The sequence below is a fragment of the Dendropsophus ebraccatus genome, chromosome 1, assembly GCF_027789765.1.
Source record: "Dendropsophus ebraccatus isolate aDenEbr1 chromosome 1, aDenEbr1.pat, whole genome shotgun sequence".
NCBI lineage: Eukaryota > Metazoa > Chordata > Amphibia > Anura > Hylidae > Dendropsophus > Dendropsophus ebraccatus.
The window spans coordinates 220,269,779-220,290,193 of record NC_091454.1 but is presented as its reverse complement, the minus strand read 5'-3'; the positions used below and the strand labels follow the sequence as shown (position 1 = coordinate 220,290,193).

At 42.7% G+C, this 20,415-nt stretch overlaps 1 protein-coding gene across 1 annotated transcript; it reads left to right on the top strand.

Annotated features, from left to right (window-relative positions):
• The first annotated feature begins 3,407 nt into the window (after positions 1 to 3,407).
• Positions 3,408 to 18,894, top strand: LOC138784646 (extracellular calcium-sensing receptor-like). Its single transcript, XM_069960275.1, has 6 exons — positions 3,408 to 3,517; positions 4,439 to 4,724; positions 6,535 to 7,368; positions 15,952 to 16,179; positions 17,241 to 17,364; positions 17,981 to 18,894. The coding sequence occupies exons 1-6, from the start codon at positions 3,408 to 3,410 to the stop codon at positions 18,892 to 18,894; spliced, it is 2,496 nt and encodes an 831-aa protein (XP_069816376.1).
• The last annotated feature ends 1,521 nt before the right edge of the window (positions 18,895 to 20,415 follow it).

Here is a 20,415-nt window from a genome sequence, read left to right as displayed (position 1 = left end):
ATAACTCAGATAATGATGCAAACACCTCTGGAATGCAACTTTGACAGCAGGGGAAGCATGCCTGGGTGCATCTAACAAACCCAAGTCTCAGTATTACACCACTATTACAGCCTGTCTACAATACACTCCAAACACAATATAACCTCTATCTAAAGTGGAAAAAATGATGGAAACCTTCTTTCTTCTACCTTAGCATGGATCAAAAGCGGAATTCAAAGCAAACATGTTCATGCACCCCTTTAAATCATGTTGCCTATGGCAACCACAGATGGCGTAGGCAAGGAGGAGATCAATCAGCACCCACCCCTAACTATCACACGTGAGTGACCCCACCTGGCCCGGTGTCATTTCTAGCCGTTAAAGCTTTGGGGATGTTGAGGCATGAATAACACTGCAAAAGGCAGGAAGAGGCAATGGGATGGGCAGAGGCAGAGGATAGTCCATATGGAGAAGGCAGGCTATAGCCAGCAGCGTGGCAGCTGTTTCCCATAGCAGGCTCCCCATCGATGGCTTGTTCTTCCTTGGTGTGGAATTATTTTAGTGTGTGCAAAATGACATATTGAGCGCGTTTTGCTCACTGGGTCGCAAGTTAAGTAGGGGCTCTGAAAATAGTGACCCGAGTGACCACCACTGATATGCGGCAGAACTAATGTGGTCTTCTTAAATGCCTGTGCTGGCAAGATGCAAAATTTTGAAGGGACTCCAAGAACGAATGACCGAAAAAGACATAAACGGAAACATTTAGCAAGATGAAAAACAATGAACTCTGGCAGTGGAGAATGATTCGTTCAGCGACCTGATGGTGGCCGCTGCTCTTTGATATTGCGTCCCTAGCCGTCACTACTTTTCCCATTGTGCAGTGTACTTTAACATCGGGTAAGCCCTGAGTTATGCAGTTTGCTTAACCCCACTTGACCACCAGGGATGCTATATCTCAATCTTGTGGAGGGAGTGACAGGGTGGCACCCAGGGACGGGATACCTCCTAGCCCCACCCTATATTTGTGTCTAAAACGAGTATATCGAATAGCACAGTATTTGATCGTTTACCTTCTCGATCACGTGCCACTCGCTTATCTCTTGTTAAAATATGTTTTCTCATCTTGCAAAGAGGTCTGTATACTGGGCAGTTAGTTCTAACTTTTTACATACTAATACTAAGCCTCTGCTTATTAATAAATGTCATTTTTCAGAGGAAATTTTTTAGTTTTTTACTTAATTTACTCTGCTGTGTCCTGTATTGTATTTGCTTAGTGCTACAAGTAAAGTATATGAGTAAAAGCAGAAGCTACACCCAATTTTGGCACATGATTGACACGGAAGGGATGTGTGTATTTAAATCGGATACCCCTTGTTCATTTTGCCAATGAAATTTTAGGCAAAAGACAGAAGAAAGTAACTGAGTAAACTGTGTCTGGGTCATAGAATCTATTAACAGTTACCTAGTAATGCATAAAGTATTCATAGCTTACGATCCTTGCTTTATTTTGCATAGAAATCATACACACAGGAACGCGCACAGGATGTTTTGCAATTAATGCAGCATGTCAATTATGATGCCTTGTGCATTTCACTATAATATTAGTGTTGGGCACAAAGAGGACATAAGGCTAAGAATTGGGTTTAAAAAACTGAGAATTTTGAGATATTTGCACAGCAGATTCTATATGGGGTTATAACTGGAAGCCACTGTGAAAACTGGTAAAAAAAAAAAAAAGGGAAAAAGAATGACTTTAAAAAAAAAGAAAAAAGGACATCACCTGAGAGACACTGGAGGTAACTGCACAGTAATCAATAACAATAATTTGGCTCGACATATGGAGTAATGCACAGTACATATTTGGGCCATACAGTAAAACAAAGATGCATAGAGTATTGCCGTGTATTGTATAGGATCAGGGACTTCTGTAAAAATGACAGGTGTTCCTGCTTTCTATGTAGTCTCTGTGGCACTATGGAAATAACGTGGTAAGCAGTAAGCATATGTTTTAGGCCCGCTGCTCAGTGAATACCTGTTGGGCAGGAATCTTCTATTCATGGTCCTGAGCTGACTACACAGAAACATTCAAATTATGAAAGTATAGGACTTTTATTTCGCCTCAGCTGGGACCAGGAGCAGTAGACCATCATTGGAATCATAGATTGGTGCATGGGCTCCACATTCTGCTGGGAGAATACTACTTATCTACATGAGCAGTGAAATATCTTCTTCTTTTTTTTTTTTTTTTTAAACCTCTCATTTTGCTATGCTGTGTTGTGCTTAAATTCCGCGTTTGACCAGCAGAAAAATGAATGTATTACAATTCAAAGGTAGGATGATCCCTCGGGTCCCTCAGCTCTTTGTCTTATTATATCATTATATATCATTATGTATTTCTCTAATATCCTGAGGATGATGATATCCACGTTGGGACTGAGTGTCTCTATACAGGAAATCACTGACATGTGTAATTATGGATATAATTCCCAAGATGGATGAGAGATTCTTATATATAGTGAGTGTATGGTAATACTGTGCCTGTGGCAACTGGGAGATATATGAGGTGAGTGGACTATTACACTTACATGTATTAATACTATACTTAGTGTACTACTGGGCAGGTCTATGATTGGTGATGCTGATTGTTGCTGAGCTAGGCCTATTTTGGGTTATGCTATGGTGGTCTACCAGCATAATATTGGGTCATATTGTTTTCTGAGACTAACTATTTTGGCTGGCTTCTGACACCTAGCTGTCTTTTGCTCATAGTCTACTACAAGGGGCACCAATATTTGTTTGAAGGAGAATGGGAGAGCTGTAGTGATGAGCGAACATGTTCAGCAATGTTCATATGTTCGTACAAACATGACGCTAATTGTTTGTGTTCGCCGATCACAAATAATTTGTTATATGCCAGGAGTCAAATGCTGAGTGTTTGGCTTCAGAGAATGTTGCCAAACCCAAACAATTCGGCAACGCCATTTAACACTATTCACAACCCCAGAGCTGCAAGGCAACGATCCTAACCACATCCAAAGATGAGCGGAACTCGAGCATGCTTACGTACTGGTGGCTGAAGAAATTGGATGCAGCCCTAGAGCTGCCTGGAAAAAAAGCCCTTGATTGCATCCAGGACTCCCTAGGACTGCATCCAACGTCTTCAGCCACCGGTATTCAAATGCCAAATGAATGCACTTAAGCATGCTCGAGTTCCTCTCATCTCCACTAACCACTGAGTCACTGTGCTGCTCCTTAAGATAAACTAAGTTTTATTATTTCATTGCAGGATTCTCCATCTATGACCAATTCTACAACTGACACCATAATTCTTATAGATGAAGTGGCTTCGGTTCATGCTCTGTATCTTACACTTCTGCAATTGCATTGAATCTAGTTGCAGACTGACTAGCAATGAGGTGACGCCAGGCATGTCTTTGAATGGGAAGATAATGATCGGGGCAGTGATGGCTATTCAAATGGACAAAACCTACCCAATCATCACTTACAAGGAGAGGCCCGGTCCTGCCATCTGTAAGACGTAAGGCGAGTTTCTTATCAACTGTATGGATGCTAGCTAAGGTTTCAGGTTAAAGCATGCCACTATAGTATTAAAGGGATCTTCCAGTCTTATGTACATAAGGTCTGATAGGATATTCAGTCTATAGACATGTATATCCTATATATTCCTAGTTTGGCTTGTGTAAAGTCTGAAAGTATTTAGGCTTTAGATTTAGCAGTTGCATAAGGGCACTGGTGCTTGAGAATCCTTTAAGGGCCTTTCTGCCATAAAAGAAAATACCAGTATTACAAATGGTGCATAGTAGGTGCGGGCCTGTTACAGGTTTTAACCGGGGCCCAGGGTGGAAATGTTACCTCTCTGATCTCACTCAGCTTCCTCCCCCATATCAATCATACAGTACAAGGCAAGTAACAGAAAGAAAATAATACCAAAATTATGGTCCAGGTGCATGCTATGACATCTCTCATTGTTTAGTATGCACGAGAGAGCCTAAGATGGAGCACCTTGGTGCCTGGTTTGGGGAAAAGGGGAAGGTAGGTGTGATTCATAACTACTTACTCAGGGAATCTACCTTCATATTGGAGGATCTACCCACCTCTTTACAGAAAGGATGAAGATGTGAGGATAAAGATGAGAAGAAAACAATCATAAGATGTCACCTGTAGCCACTGGATGTAACTGCACTGTAATCTCTATTCTGTAGAGAACTGTTTGTATCAATATATTGAGACTACAGGGCATAACTATTGGTCTTTTTATACTATATACAGTAGGACATGACTTTGTGGATGTTACAATGTTTCAGCATTCGGAAAACCACTTTTATTTGGCCACAGCCACACTTAGTCTAAAACCTTACCTTAAATTTATACTTTCTCTGAATATGATTATTTCCCTGAAAATATACAGGAAACATTAAGTTGTCTGTGTTGTCCTTAGTATCAAGTTAGATAACTACCAACGCGCTCAAGCTTTGCATTTCGCTGTGGAGGAAATTACCCCCATTTTTTTGCCAAATATCACCTTGGGATTCAAGATCTTTGACTCTTGTTTAGTTCTCCAAAGATCAATGTCAGGAATTCTACACTTCTTGAGTGGTCATGAACAACCTGTGCCCAATTATCAATGTAACCAGGGCACCCAGTTGGCGGCAGTTGTTGGAGATTCTATATCTACATACTCCATTGCATTGGCTCATATACTGGGACTGTACAGGTATCCACAAGTAAGTAGTAGGGCATACATAATTTTACTTGTTTTTGTTTTTTTTTATCTGAATTATTCACTATTTCAACATTTCCTAAGTTGTTGATAGAGTTGAGCAGAGATGCCTATGACTGAAACCATGTTTTTCAAGGTTGCCCTATGAAACTTTTCCGGGCACCGAGAGTCAAATGCAGAGCATTTAGGTTCTTGTGGTCTGCCTCCTTTGTAATGGGTGTATCTTCATTTTTCTGTATTGAATAATAAAAATGTGGTTGAACCAGACGGAGATTAGTAATCACAAACTTAGGTATGACTACATACAAATGTGATCCATTGAGATAGTATATCTGATTTATTATATGTGGAGGTTGTAAACCATATTATAGATGAGACTAAGATAGCCATAGGTTTTTCATATTTTTAGGAATGTTATATATAAGTTACAAGACATTGCCAATAGGTGCATTTTTAATTTATATTCTTTATGTCACAATTACTCAAACACAATCTAACTCATCTAATAACTAACACTATTTGCTAATGTCAGTGAAGATATTCCTGCACGATTATTGAGCTGTGTAATTGGCTCAGGAAGCAGATCGGCGCTCCATTACTGATGGGGACATGTACTATGACTCTTAGTGCCCTATTCCACCTGACGATTATCGTTTGCATAATCGTAAACGATTAAGGATCTCAAACAACCGCTATTGCGAAAGACCTGAAAACGTTCACTCATTTCCATGGAACGATAATCGTATTTGCGATCGTTTTTTCTTCGCTATTTTTTTCGCTATTGCATTCGTATCTACTTCGAACGACCGATGTCTTATTCAATGCGAACAATTTGCGACCGTTTTGCGAACGAACAACAACAACGATAAAAATAGGTCCAGGCCTTATAAAGCGATCAACGATTTCTTGTTTGGTCGTTAATCGTTAACTGTATTTCAACCGAACGATTATCGTTTAGATTAGAACGATTTAATTATAATCTGAATGATAATCGTCCGATGGAATAGGGCCCCTACACTTTAAAGGGCTCATCCAGAAAGCAAAAGGCAGCTGAAGCTAATGTCATAGTGAGATTGTGTAACCATTTGGGATCACCTGCAAGCGTTGATCAAGATATGTACCTGCCCTCTCCACACTTCATAAGGCTTATTTCCAAGACATGGAATCACCAGAAGTGAGAATTTTATGATACAATATTCTGTATTTTTGAGGATCTTCTATTAAGATTTAAAATTATTGGGGGGGGGGGGGGGGATTTATGAAGACCGGTGTATAAGTACGCTGGTCTCATATTAGGCTCCGTCCCCTTTCTCCGGCAGGATTCACTAAGAGCCGCACGCCTCTGGTGAATCTAGCCGGCTGGGCACCCAAACCTGCGCCTGGCATGCTAAATCTACACCTGTTTTCAGCAGGTGTAGACTTGGATCATGACTTACGCTTGCGAGCAGGTGTAAATCCTGATAAATGAGGTGCGTCCACGCCTCCTCCCCGTCTTGTCACGCTCCCCTAGCCTGCCCATAGGGCGAGCAGAGCATTCGGCAGGCATATGCCAGGGAGAAGGGGCTAATCTGCAACTTCTCCCTGGCGCACACCTTGGTCAGACATTTCTTGAATGTCCCCCATTGAGATGTCTCCACACTCCGAAGTGCCCTAAGACGGAATTCATGAATTACCAGCAATGCAATCTTCTAATTTCTTTTTGATGTCCACTTTTTTTATTTTTAAGAATAAAGAAAGGACTAGTTGAATCTTTTGTCATCATTTATCTTGTTATGGAGGGTATTAATGCTTGTGAATTCTAACTTTTTCAACAGATTAGTCACTTTGCCACAAGTTCTCTCCTCAGTAACCGTATCCAGTTCCCATCATTCTTTAGAACAGTCCCAAGTGATGCCTTCCAGTGTCGGGGTCTAGCTCAGCTGGTGTTGTACTTTGGATGGACCTGGATTGGTCTGGTGGCCCTTGATGATGATTATGGGATTCAAGCTGTCCAAATGGTCGCGAGGGATATACTACAAGCTGGGGCCTGTGTGGCTTTTACAGAGAGCATAATTTCCAGCCGGCAAGATAGAAATGCCCCACATATTGCTCAGGTGATTAAAAGCTCAACGGCTACAGCAGTGGTTATCTTCTCTACTGATCAAGACCTAAACTATGTCCTGGGTGAAATGCTAAGGCAAAATGTCACAGGAAAAGTATTAATTGCCAGTGAGGCATGGGCTACCTCACCTTTCTTGTCAGTGAACAAATATTCAAGACTTCTTCTTGGGACAGTTGGTTTCGCCCTCCATAGTGAAAACATGCCAGGCTTCAGAGATTTCCTCAACAACATCAATCCATCTATGGTTGTGGGAAACCAATACATAAAAATGTTCTGGGAACAGGTTTTTGGCTGCAAATTTTTGGACCAGACATCAACCAAAAACCTTACAAACTCAACAACTAAAAAGGAATGTACCGGACAAGAAAGTCTTGAAAGAATCCAGAACAACTTTAATGATGTCTCAAGTCTACGAGTAACATACAATGTCTATCTAGCAGTTCATGTGATAGCAAAAGCTCTGAGTGATTTGGGTAAATGCAAGAAGGGAGATGGACCATTTTCTAATGGAACATGTGCTGATATTGAGAACTTTAGGCCTTGGCAGGTTAGTATAAACTCAGTGGAAGAATTTTTACAATGTTCTCACTCCCATGGCTGTTGTGTAAAGATTGTGCAGATTGGACTCTGCTATTGGTAATTTTTTGCTGATACATGCAGCATTTTTTTTTTTTTTTTGGGGGGGGGGGGGGAGAAGATAGTTATGTAACATTATTTAGTTCTTCGTTCACTATAAGTTGGCATTGTTTTTTAAATGCAATATTACTGTTTTACTGAAGAGTTCAATTGAATTTGAGAGGTCTTTTGCAGTCTGCAATCACTACAGCAAATAATGATAGATTATTATTAACAAAATAAAAAAAAAAATAAAAAAATTCAGATTGTAAGAATTATGTAACCCCTTCGAAACAAAGTCCTTTTGAAGCACAAAAGTCCTGGTCAAATTAATGCAATGTTCCTCCGAGCCATAGCAATTTTATTTTTCCACCTACAGGGCTGGTTGGGAAGTTGCTTTTTTGCCCCATGATCTATAGTTTTTAGTAATATCATAATGGTGTAACGGAAAAATTTTGATCACTTTTTTATAAAAAAAATTCTGATATATAATTTAAAAAATTCAGCAATCCTGATGTGTTTTATTTTTCCGGGGGTGGGGGTCTAAGTTTTATATATTTTTTTTAAATGCTTTTAAAAACTTTTTTTTACTACAACTTTTTTTTTTTTTTTTTTTTTTTAACAGTAAAACATGCAATCATTAGATTGCATGTACTGTTCTATGCAATGCCATAACATAGCATAGATCAGTGTTATCGGCGATCCGTAGACTCTATGCATAGAATGCCGAACCGACGGGATGGAGGTAAGAAGCTTTCCCCCGCCCGTTGGTTTATGCAATTGGGACCCCTGCAGAATGGCTGTGGGGGTCCCAATCACTCAGTGACAGAAGCTTGTTTTGTCACTGAATACCTTAAAGACGTTTAAGGCGTTAATGAGACGCAAGTGCGAGATTGCAGCTGCATCTCATTACTCTCATCTCATTACTCTTCAGTGTCAAGAACGTGCATATACATTCCTGCTGCACTTGGTATCTGTCATTACAAATATCTTTTGACATGTCATCTGGCATGTCAAATGTTATTGATCACAGCAGGTCTCTCACTGCTGAAACTTACTATGATCAAGAGATACAGCTCCACCTCCTGGCTGTATCTCCTGATCAGCCTATTACGACAATGTAAGTCTGTGAGGCTGCACTGTTGGAATTAGTAAATTTAGAAAGTAGAGGAGATGCAATAGAGGCAGTGCTGAGGCACTGCCAGAGGGGCTTTGGTTACTATGGAGGCGGGCCCCATTTTTCCAGGGGGAGGGCTAGGCCCCCCTGCTGCACGGGCCCCATAGCAATTGTGCGGCCTGCCTCCATGGTGGCTACGCTACCATGCTGCCACTTAACAGAAGTGAATTTGTAAAAATAAATAAGTAAACATTTTTTCTATATATTATATTGCAAGGTATATTTTATTAAAACAATGTATTTGAAATATATATTCCAAGCTCCTAAAGTGCTGAGAGTTGTAACACCAAGAGCTCTTGGATTTACTTGTTAACCATACTTAGTTTCATTTCAATGATCACACTGACAAATGAAAGGGGAAAACATGAATTCCGTGGTACCCTACCTGTCTGTAATCACTTAATACACCACTGGGCACTATCCTGAAAATTCTTATACAAAGGGTGTCTACCTTTAAGAGGCATTTGCCCAAGGCATTTTTATTATCAGATGAGTCATGCATGCAGTCACAACAGGCATAGACCACCTCTCTTTTGATGTGCATGACAACACCACTCATTGTGGAAACTGCCTGTTTGGGGGACCTGCCTTATGCATGATGCTATTTACTGTTGACATCAACCTATTGGGGAATTGCATATACTGGGGACACCTACCTAATGGATAGACCTATCTACCTACCTGAGCAACCTAGGTATTTAATGGAGGAGAGCCTACTTTCCCTATTTTTCTAGAATCCACCTATCCCTACAATACCCCCAACCCCCCCCCAGCCACCATACCAGCAACACCCCCACCTGCACCATGGCCTGCTTACCCACTTGTGTTGCCTATTATAGATGGGGAAAGGTAAGAAGGAAGAAAAAACTCAGATATTTATCAGACATGTATAGGAAATTGTCAGGACAGTCTGGGAAATATTGACAAGAAGATGGCTAGAAAATATCTCTGATTAGAAAAGATTCCCCCTGGAAGTAACTGAATGTACAGAACTGCACAGTAATTACATATATTGCTGTAATGGTAATGATAGTGGGCTTCATGTGACAGCATTATTTAGGTATGATGTAGTTGTATTATAAGTAATATTCTTTTGTTTATAAAGTGTTTTAAGACTGACAGCATACCACTTGACCCGCCTGGGCACCCACTGTTTATCATGTGTTTTGTTTAACCCCTTAAGGACCGGGCCAATTTAGTTTTTTTGAGTTTTCGTTTTTTCGTGCTTAACCCCTTAAGGACAGAGGTTGAAATGGCCTTAATGACAGAGACAAATTTTATGAATATGACCTGTGTCACTTTATTCATTAATAACTTCGGGATGCTTTTACCTATCCGGCTGATTCTGAGATTGTTTTCTCGTGACATATTGTACTTTACATTTCTGGTAAATTGGAGTCGATACTCATAATGAATCTTTATGAAAAAAACCCAAATAATGTGAAAAAATGTGAAAAACTGCATTTTTTCCAACTTTGAAACTTTTTTGCGTATACAGAAATGGGCTATACCACATAAATTATATATTAAATAGCATTAGCAAAATGTCTACTTTATGTTGGCGGCATTTATTAAACGATCTTTCATTTTTTTTAGACGATAGGAAGCTTAAAACATTAGCAGCAAATTTCCAAATTTTCAGTAAAATTTCAAAATCAGATATTTTTAGGGACCTGTTCAGATTTAAAGTGTATTTGAGGGGCCTGTATGTTAGAAAGCCCCACAAAGCACCCCATTTCAGAAACTGCACCCCCCACACTCTGCAAAAGCATATCCAGAAAGTGTTTTAACCCTTTAGGGGAGTCACAGAAATAAAAGCTAAGTGTGTAAGAAATTTGAAAATTTTAATTTTCTGTGCTGAGATTTTATTGTAATCCAATATTTTTCATAATTATAAACCTATTACCAGAGAAATGCACCCCAATAATTATTGCCCCGTTTCTGCAGTTTATAGAAATACCCCATATGTGGCCCTATTGCGCTATTTGACGCAACCACAAGCCTCAGATACAAAGGAGCGCCTAGTGAATTTCAATGCCTCCGTTATATTTGGTCATTTCTGACTGTACCACTTCAGGTTGGCAGAGGCTCTGGGGTGCCAAAACCTAAAAAACACCCCTAAAGGGACACCATTTAGAAAACTACACCCCTCAAGGAATGTAACAAGGGGTGCAGTGAGCATTTGGACCCCACAGGTGCTTCACAGATTTTCCAAACAATATGGCGTGAAAAAAGAAAATTTTTTTTTTTACACTAAAATGTTGTTCTAGCCTTCAATTTTTCATTTTCTTAAAGGGATAAGAGGAAAAAAAAGACACAAAATGTGTAGCGCAGTTTCTCCCGAGTACGGAAATACCCGACATGTGGCAATAAAGTGCCAAGGGGGCGCAGGACGAGCCTCCAAAGGGAAGGAGCGCCAATTGGCTTTTGAAAGCTGAATTTCACTGGAAAGGATTTCAAGGGCCATGTCGCATTTACAGAGCCCTCGTGCTGCCAAGACACTGGAAACCCCCCACAAGTGACCCCATTCTGGAAACTACACCCCTCAAGGAATCTAACAAGGGGCACAGTGAGCATATGGACCCCACTGGTGACGGGCACAAATGTGGAACAATGTGACGTAAAAGTAAAAATTTTTATTTTTTCACTTTCATGGCACAAATGTGCCCGTCATCAAGGGGTCCATATCCTCACTGCACCCCTTGTTAGATTCCCTGAGGGGTGCAGTTTCCAGAATGGGGTCACTTGTGGGGGGTTTCCAGTGTTTTGGCAGCACGAGGGCTCTGTAAATGCGACATGGCGTTCATCATCCATTCTAGCCAAATCCAACCTCCAAACTCCAAATGGCGCTCCTTCCCTTCGGAGGCTTGCCCTGCGCCCACATGGCGCTTTATGTCCACATGTGGGGTATTTACAGACTCGGGGGAAATTTCTCTACACATATTGTGTGTTTTTTTCTCTTTTAACCCCTTGTGAAAATGATAAATTCAAGGCTAAACCAACATTATAGTGTAAAAAATGTAATATTTCATTTTCACGCCACATTGTTCCATATTTGTGCCAGTCACCAGTGGGGTCCATATGCTCACTACACCCCTTGTTACATTCATTGAGGGGTGTAGTTTCCATAATGGGGTCACTTGTGGGGGGTTTCAACTGTCTTGGCAACACAGAGGCCTTTTAAATGCAACATGGCCCCTCGAAATCCATTCCATTCAAATCCAGCCTTCAAAAACGAAATGGCGCTCCTTCCCTTCGGAGGCTTACCCTGCACCCGCATGGCGATTTATGTCCACATGTGGGGTATTTCCGTACTCAGGGGAAATTGCTCTACACATTTATTGTTTTTTTTTTTTATCTTTTAGCCCCTTGTGAAAATGAAAAAATCATGACAAGATTAATGATTTAGAGTAAAAACTTTACAAAAATTACACTAAATGTTGGTCTAGCCTTGATTTTTTCCATTTCCACAAGGGGTTAAAAAAGAAAATGAACACAAAACGTGTAGGGTAGTTTCCCCTGAGTACGAAAATACCCCACATGTGGGCATAATGTGCCATATGGGCACAGGGCATGCCACCAAAGGGACAGAGCGCCATTTAGAGGCTGGAATGGAGGATGGAGGCCATGTCGCTATTACAAAGCTCCTGTGCTGCCAGGTCAGTAGAAACCCCCGACAAGTGACCCCATTCTGGAAACTACACCCCATAAGGAATCTAACAAGGGGTGCAGTGAGGATATGGACCCCACTGGTGACAGTCACTTACGTAGAACATGTGCCGAGAAAATAAAAAATACCATTTTTTTTCATTTTCACGTCCCAAATGTGGCCGTCACCAGGGGGCCATATCCCTGCTTCCCCCCTTGTTAGATTCCTTATGGGGAGTAGTTTTCAGAATGGGGTCACTTGTGGGGGGTTTCTACTGTCCTGGCCGCACAGAGGCTTTGTAATTGCATCATGGCATCCTCTAATGGGAATGGCGGCCATACCTACTTAGCTGGGGAAAAGGGACAATTCTAATATATTTGGGGGTATTAGGCCAATTATTGGTTTATAAGGTTGGAAATGACAGGTGTCCATCAAATTCAACCTGTGTTGATCCAGAGGAAGGCAAAAAACCCTCGTGAGGCAGACGACAGTAGCCTCATCACAGGAGAAAAATTCCTTCCCGACTCCATAATGGCGATCAGAATAATCCCTGGATCAACGTGACCCCTGAAATAGGAATAAGGGATGGAATTTAGATAATGTAGAACCCCAGTGACGTGTAGTGCGCCTTGAAGCGATCCAGTAAGCAGAGGCCGGGGTGATCAGGACAGGTGTCACACTTGAAAATGGTGTCCTTCCTGATCCCCCTGTTACGCCACACTCTGCACTTCTTCTGGGGTCTCCTGTTCTCCAGTGTGGGGGACGTCACCTGGAAAATGTTGTCCTGGTGCGATATAGGGTCCTTCATATCCAGAAGCGCTGGGTCCTCTATATGGCTACTAAATATTAGGGCGCTATTACTACTTCTGATATGTTCGGATCGTGCCGCAATCTACAGTAGGTCAGGCAGCGAGGGACCGGAAGAGGGGGTGCTGGTATAAATGTTATCCCCGTACAGGTGGTGACCTTTATCCAGCAGAGGGAAGATCAGTTCCCGGATGATCTTCCCACTTGTTCCGAGGATGGGGGGGGAGGGGGCATCTGGGGGCATCTGGGGCTGGATTCGGGTGTCCCTTCCTACATACACTCTAAGGGTTTGTGCACACTGCGGAATCGCGACAGATAACCCTTCGTGCATTCCGCAGTTGGCACCCGCTGGCGGACTGATGCAGGCGCACGTCTCCATCCGTGTCATAGACTCCATTCTATGCACGGGCAGATTCCGCTCTCCGTCCAACGTATTCATTCTTTGGATGGACGACGGAATCAGCCTGTGCATAACATGGAGTCTATGACACGGGTAGAGACATGCGCCCGCATCAGTCCGCCGGCGGGTGCCAGCTGCGGAATGCACGAAGGGTTATCCTTCGCCATTCCGCGGTGTGCACGTACCCTAAATCTGCAAGAGTACCCTGAGGTACGCTCACAGAGTTTGGAGAATTTCACGCCATACCGTCATCTCTTATTGGGGCGGTACTGGCAGAAAAGACGTGTCTGGGGGGCAGCGTACGCTACGCTACCCCCCAGACACGTCACAGGATGATGAGGATGATGAGGATGAATGGAGGAAAGAAGGATCCCCCCCATTCATCCTCACTGGCTGTTTCGGTGTCGGAGGCAATAATAACGTATCCCTCTGACGCCGAAAACACCCTAGGGGCCATCTTTATACGGGGATTGGTATATGGGGTATGTAGTGGTGTAGTGTCAAACTTTATTCAATGTAGTGTGGTGTAATGTAGTGTTTTTTACGGTTTTTTTTTACAGTAAGTATAAAAAAAAACCTACGCCAACAAAGGAGTTGCTGATAAATGCCGCATTTATGTGCGGCACTTATCAGCAGACCATGGCAGTAGAATATAGAAAAAAAACACCCTACGCCAAAAAGGAGGAGTTGCTGATTAGCAGCGCACTTTCGTGCTATGCTGATCAACACTCAGCGGCGATAGGGTGCGGAAAATAGAAAAAAAAAAAATTGGGAAAAAAAAAAAAATTTTCTACATTCTGAACATCCCTATAGTGGCTGATACGTGTATTACACATATCAGCCGCTAGAGGGCAGCAGAGCGCAAATTCCGGAAAATGACGAGGCTGGAGCCGAAAATAGCCGAGAGAAGACGACGGGGACCGCCGGAAAGATCCGAAGACCGAACGGAAAGATGGAGGACGCCGCGAACCCGGAAGACGCCGATCAGGAGCCCGGGACAGGTGATGTACAAATACCTGCTCTGGACCCCTCCGCTACCTAGCTGAGGGGTCCAGGGCAGGTATTTATTATTTTGTGGGACTCTGATCGCCGTGCCACCGGCCCGATCGCCGGCCGTTCACGGCGATCGGGCCGGTGGCACGGTGACCACCATTACTTTTTACAGTAATGGCGGTCGGTGCCGTCCTCGGACAGCACCGACCGCCATTTTTTTCCGGCTCATCGGGTCACCGATGACCCGGAAAGGTTCCGATCGCCGCTATTGGCTGATCTGAATTGATCAGCCTATAGTGGCGATCGTAAGCACGGGGGGTGTTAACCACCCCCGTGCCGAGAAGCTAAGATGGCCTGCTATAATTTATAGCAGGCCATCTTCCCCGATCGCTGTGTGCGAACACGCAGCGATCGGGGAAACATCGGGCGTAAATTTACGCCCTCATGCGCCAAGTACCAGGGCGCGAGGGCGTAAGTTTACGCCCGATGTCGTTAAGGGGTTAAAAGGCCATAGCACTTGTAATTTTTCACCTAGAAACCCACACGAGCCCTTATTTTTTACGCCACTAATTGTACTCTGCAATGACAGCCTGCCATTTTTTGTGCTATGATGTGTTCTTTCTATTGGTATCTTGATTGAGCATATGCGACTTTTTGATCGTTTTTTTTTTTACAATTTTTCTGGATTTGATGCAACCGAAAATGCGCAATTTTGCACTTTGGGATTTTTTTTGCACTTACGCCGTGATTCTTTTATTAGGGGAAGGGGCTTTTTATTAATAATGACACTTTTATTATTATTTTTTTACACTTATACTAGAAGCCCCCCTGGGGGACTTCTAGTAGAAGCACACTGATCTCTCATTGAGATCTATGCTGCATAGATATACAGCATAGATCAATGAGATAGACACTCGATTGCTTCCATAGGCACTCGATTGCAGCCGGAACCATTACGGCGCAGACCCCATCCGGGTAAAGACACAGGGATCGCTCCTCTGGGACTACGTCCCGGGGGGATGATCTTCGCCACTAGACACCAGGGAACCGCTGCATCAGGTAATCAGATGCAGCTGTCATCTTTGACAGCTGCGTTCGATTACCTTATTAGCGGGCACAGCGATCGGACCGTGCCCGCTAATAGCCGCGGCCCCGGGCTACATGCTGCACCCGGGACCGTGGAGGTTAAGGGGTTAAGAGCAGTATTGATGTTTTCAGCATTATCCAAATTTGGGAAGTAGGGAGACGCATATTTGAGATTTTTCACTGTTAATCAACTTTCATAGATATTGAACTGAACTTACTGACTTATTCCACATGCCTGGCTGCTGTAAAACGGTAGACGCACCTATATATATTCTTTTTCTGTTTCTATAATGGATTATGAATGTTGAAGCTCAGTTCCATTAATTATAACACAGCTGAGCTGCAATACCACATACTTCTGAAGCTACATGAAGATGACTAATGTGTTATAATTTCCACACAGTTGTTGTACTACATGAAGAAGTTACATCTGAACACGTCCGATGGTAGACAACTCTTTTTCAATGAGAACGGAGATCCCCCTGCTATGTACGATATAGTGAACTGGCAGCTGAGCCCTGAAGGAAAACTCCAACAAGTCAAAGTGGGCAGCTATGATACCAGTGTAACCAGCGGGAACTTCTTTAGTATTAATACCAGTCATGTAAAGTGGGACACCAGAGACAAAGGGGTGAGTTGTATGGACATTCCTTATAGATTTTCCTATTAGTCGATAGCAAAGTATTGAACATTTTCAGTTAAAAATACCGGTATTAAGCATCAACTAGATATCTAATTTTACCTGGCCTGTGTAAGACAGGATCAATGATAAACCAACAAACATAGGGATTAGGGATGGTCCAAACCTGCCGAGGTTCGGGTTCTTACGAACTTGAAATCTCGGCAATGATTCCTGCTGTCTGCCCGCTCCGTGGAGAGGGTGGATACAGCGGGAGGACCGCCTGGAAAACTGGGATACAGCCATAGCCATAGGCTGTATCCCAGTTTTCCAGGCGGTCCTCCCGCTGTATCCACCCACTGCACGGAGTGGGCAGACAGCAGGAATCTGATGCCTGCCCGAACCTTGGCAGGTTCGGAACACCCTTAATAGGGATTTTGACTATGACACAATGCTTACATCTTAATTAACACCTTACTGACCGATAATGTACATTAACGTCATGAGGGAGTATAGAGCAGGCTTGGATCTACCCCCCCCCCCTCCACCGACTCAGACAACACTCACTGCCAATGATTGACAGCCGAGATCCCTCTACTCTGATAATGCTGCTGTGACTGATAGCAAGAAGTCCAACAGCATCCAAGTGGCATAATCTTCAACAATTTATTGCAGGATTAAGGATACAATACAACAGCTCAATGGGAGCCGAAACATCACATTCTATCCTCGATCTGTTATGTTCCTGGTAATTGACCAGAAAAGATACAACTAGAGATTAGGGCAACTTTAGCATGCTCAAGTCTGATTGTTCATCATCTGGCTAAAGAAGTTGGATGCATTCCACTTCTTCAGTTTTGTGCATGGTGCTGTATCTTAACATGGCATGCACTGAAAAGATAAAAATAGTCACAGATAAAAGATAAAAAGTGTGATTATACAGGTCTGGAAGATTTCAGTATTGGCCATAGGAAAGTAAGATTTTGGGGTCGGGAAATGGGTGCATGTTTTTGCATTGCATTTTGTGCATTGACTTTAAAATGTTTGAAATTAATAATTCTCAAAATTTCCAGGTCCCTTCTTCAGTTTGTAGTCCCAGTTGTCCACCAGGCTTTAGAAAAGCAGCCAGAAAAGGTCAACCTTCATGCTGCTTCCAATGCATCCCATGTTCACAAGGAGAGATAGCCAACCACACAGGTATGATGATAAAAACCTCTAAGAAGTTAAAGGAAAACTCCGGCGGGACCTAAAAAAAAAACAGACACACACAGATTTCATGAAAAGAGAGAAGGAAAGAGAAAGCATAGGGTAAAAGAGTGAGGCGCACACTTGTAATAGCAAAATATAAAATAGCTTTATTAGAACCGGCTACAAAAAAGGGTTAAAAACATTAAAAACCGAGAGACGGCATCCTCCTGGAATACAGGAGGTTGCTACCTGCCACACATATATGCTCAATAAGCTATGGGAGGACTGCAATGATATAAGTAAGTATACAAAAATACAAATAACAATACAAAAATGAATATAAATAATACCAACTAGAAATAAAGGAGTCCCTGTGCGGCAGGAAGAAAGGTAACCACACAGATTTCATACTCACCATCCCTCTGGTGACGACTGCCACTTGAATCGCCCACCATCCGCGTCACCTACGGCCGCAGTCCTGCAATATAACTTTGTAATGTGTGTTAAATAAATAAATCGCCGGAGTTGTCCTTTAACTCTATTAGTCTGTTGTTAATTTCTTTCTGAAGACAGTGCACTTTAAAACATACTATTTTAACACCATATTTCAAAAATTTTTGTTAAGATTCTTTGCAATGTACAAAATGTCCGTGGGATATGTGGCCAAATCCAACCCAAGGTCATTGTGTTCCAAAGACCCAAGAATTCCTTTCACAGGAGGATCCACTGGGCGTCACCTTAATGGCTACCGGCATCTCCTCATCATTGATTCCTGTGGCGATCTTAGGCCTCTATATTTACTACAGAACAACGCCTATTGTTCGGGCCAATAACTACTCCTTAAGTTGTCTTCTCCTGGTGTCATTATCCCTCTGTTTTCTCTGCTCTTTAGTCTTTATTGGTTATCCTCAGTATGAGATCTGTCTTTTAAGACAAGTGACTTTTGGTATTGTATTTGCACTTTGTGTTTCCTGTATCTTGGCTAAAACCATTATGGTAGTTATAGCTTTTAAGGCCACAAAGCCTGATAGTCAACTAAGACATTGGACTAGCCCACGAGTATCATATCGCATAGTCACCTCATGTATCTTCATTCAGGCCTTTCTTTGTATTATGTGGCTGGCATTCTCTCCTCCCTTCCTAGAAGTCAAATCAGAAAGTAATTCGGGAGTACTGATTATTCAGTGTAATGAAGGGTCACCTTTGGCTTTTTGGGCTATGCTTGGCTATCTTGGTCTTCTGGCCTCCATTAGCTTCATTGTGGCCTTCTTGGCCAGGAGACTTCCAGACAGCTTCAATGAGGCCAAGTTCATCACCTTCAGCATGCTGGCCTTCCTGAGTGTCTGGGTGTCCTACATTCCTGCATCCCTCAGTTCCCGCGGAAAATATATGGTGGCCATGGAGATCTTTGCTATCCAATCATCAACCTGGGGTCTAGTTATTTGCATGTTCCTTACAAAATGTTTTATTATTGTATTCAGACCCGACATGAACTCAAGAGAGAAACTGATGGCGAAACAGAAAAATCTGAGTAATTGACTATTTGAACATTTCAATATTTCTACTTATGTTTTCAGTGTTTTGTATAAAATATACATTTTGAGTAATGTAATGGATAACTGGGATTTTAAACTAACGATTATGGCTTATTGTTCCTTTCCTAATTGGATAATTAAAAAAAAAAGTCTTAAATATGTTTTCTCAATTTTCAAACATGTCTAGAAATTGCTAACTGTTTAACTCTAACTCTAAGGCTTGAGTTCTTAGAGCTTATTAACCCCTTAACGACATCGGGCGTAAACTTACGCCCTCGCGCCCTTGTACTTGGCGCATCAGGGCGTAAATTTACGCCCGATGTTTCCCTGATCGCTGGGTGTTCGCACACAGCGATCGGGGAAGATGGCCTGCTATAAATCATAGCAGGCCATCTTAGCTTCTCGGCACAGGGGGTGGTTAACACCCCCCGTGCTTACGATCGCCACTATAGGCTGATCAATTCAGATCAACCAATAGTGGCGATCGGAACCTTTCCGGGTCATCGGTGACCCGATGACCCGGAAAAAAATGGCGGTCGGTGCTGTCCGAGGACGGCACCGACCACCATTACTGTAAAAAGTAATGGTGGTCACCGTGCCACCGGCCCGATTGCCGTGAATGGCCGGCCGATACCGGCCGGCCGTTCACGGCGATCGGGCCGATGGCACGGCGATCAGAGTACAGCAAAATAGTAAACAACTCAAAACTAAATTAGTGCCTTGACAAATCGGGGATACCCGGCTATTCCAAACTTGGTCTTACACCCACAAAGGGCCAGCAGCCCAAACAAACCGGGATAACCCCGACTAACTTATAAAACGTAACTTTTATTATATAATGAAAAAATATACAAGTGAGAATGTGAATTAAAAACACTACTCCACAGTCAACAACTATATGTATATAAGTCCACTACCAGTGGTACTAGTTAATGTCTGTGTTAGCTGCAGTCCAACAAGAACAATGATCACAATGGAGGCGGTGATCAGATTTTAAGTGCTACTACCACAGTCACATTGTTCTTGTTGGACTGCAGCTAACACAGACATTAACTAGTACCACTGGTAGTGGACTTATATACATATAGTTGTTGACTGTGGAGTAGTGTTTTTAATTCACATTCTCACTTGTATATTTTTTCATTATATAATAAAAGTTACGTTTTATAAGTTAGTCGGGGTTATCCCGGTTTGTTTGGGCTGCTGGCCCTTTGTGGGTGTAAGACCCAGCAAAATAGTAAACACCTGCCCTGGACCCCTCAGCTAGGTAGCTGAGGGGTCCAAAACAGGTACTTGTACATTACTCACCTGTCCCGAGGTCCTGATCGGCGTCTTCCGGGTTCGCGGCGTCCTCCGTCATTCCGTTCGGTCTTCGGGTCTTTCCGGCGGTCCCCATCGGCTTCTTTCGGCTATTTTCGGCTCCAGCCTCGTCATTTTCCGGATTTTGCGCTCTGCTGCCCTCTAGCGGCTAATATGTGTAATACACTTATCAGCAGCTACAGGGATGTTCAGAATGTGGAAAAAG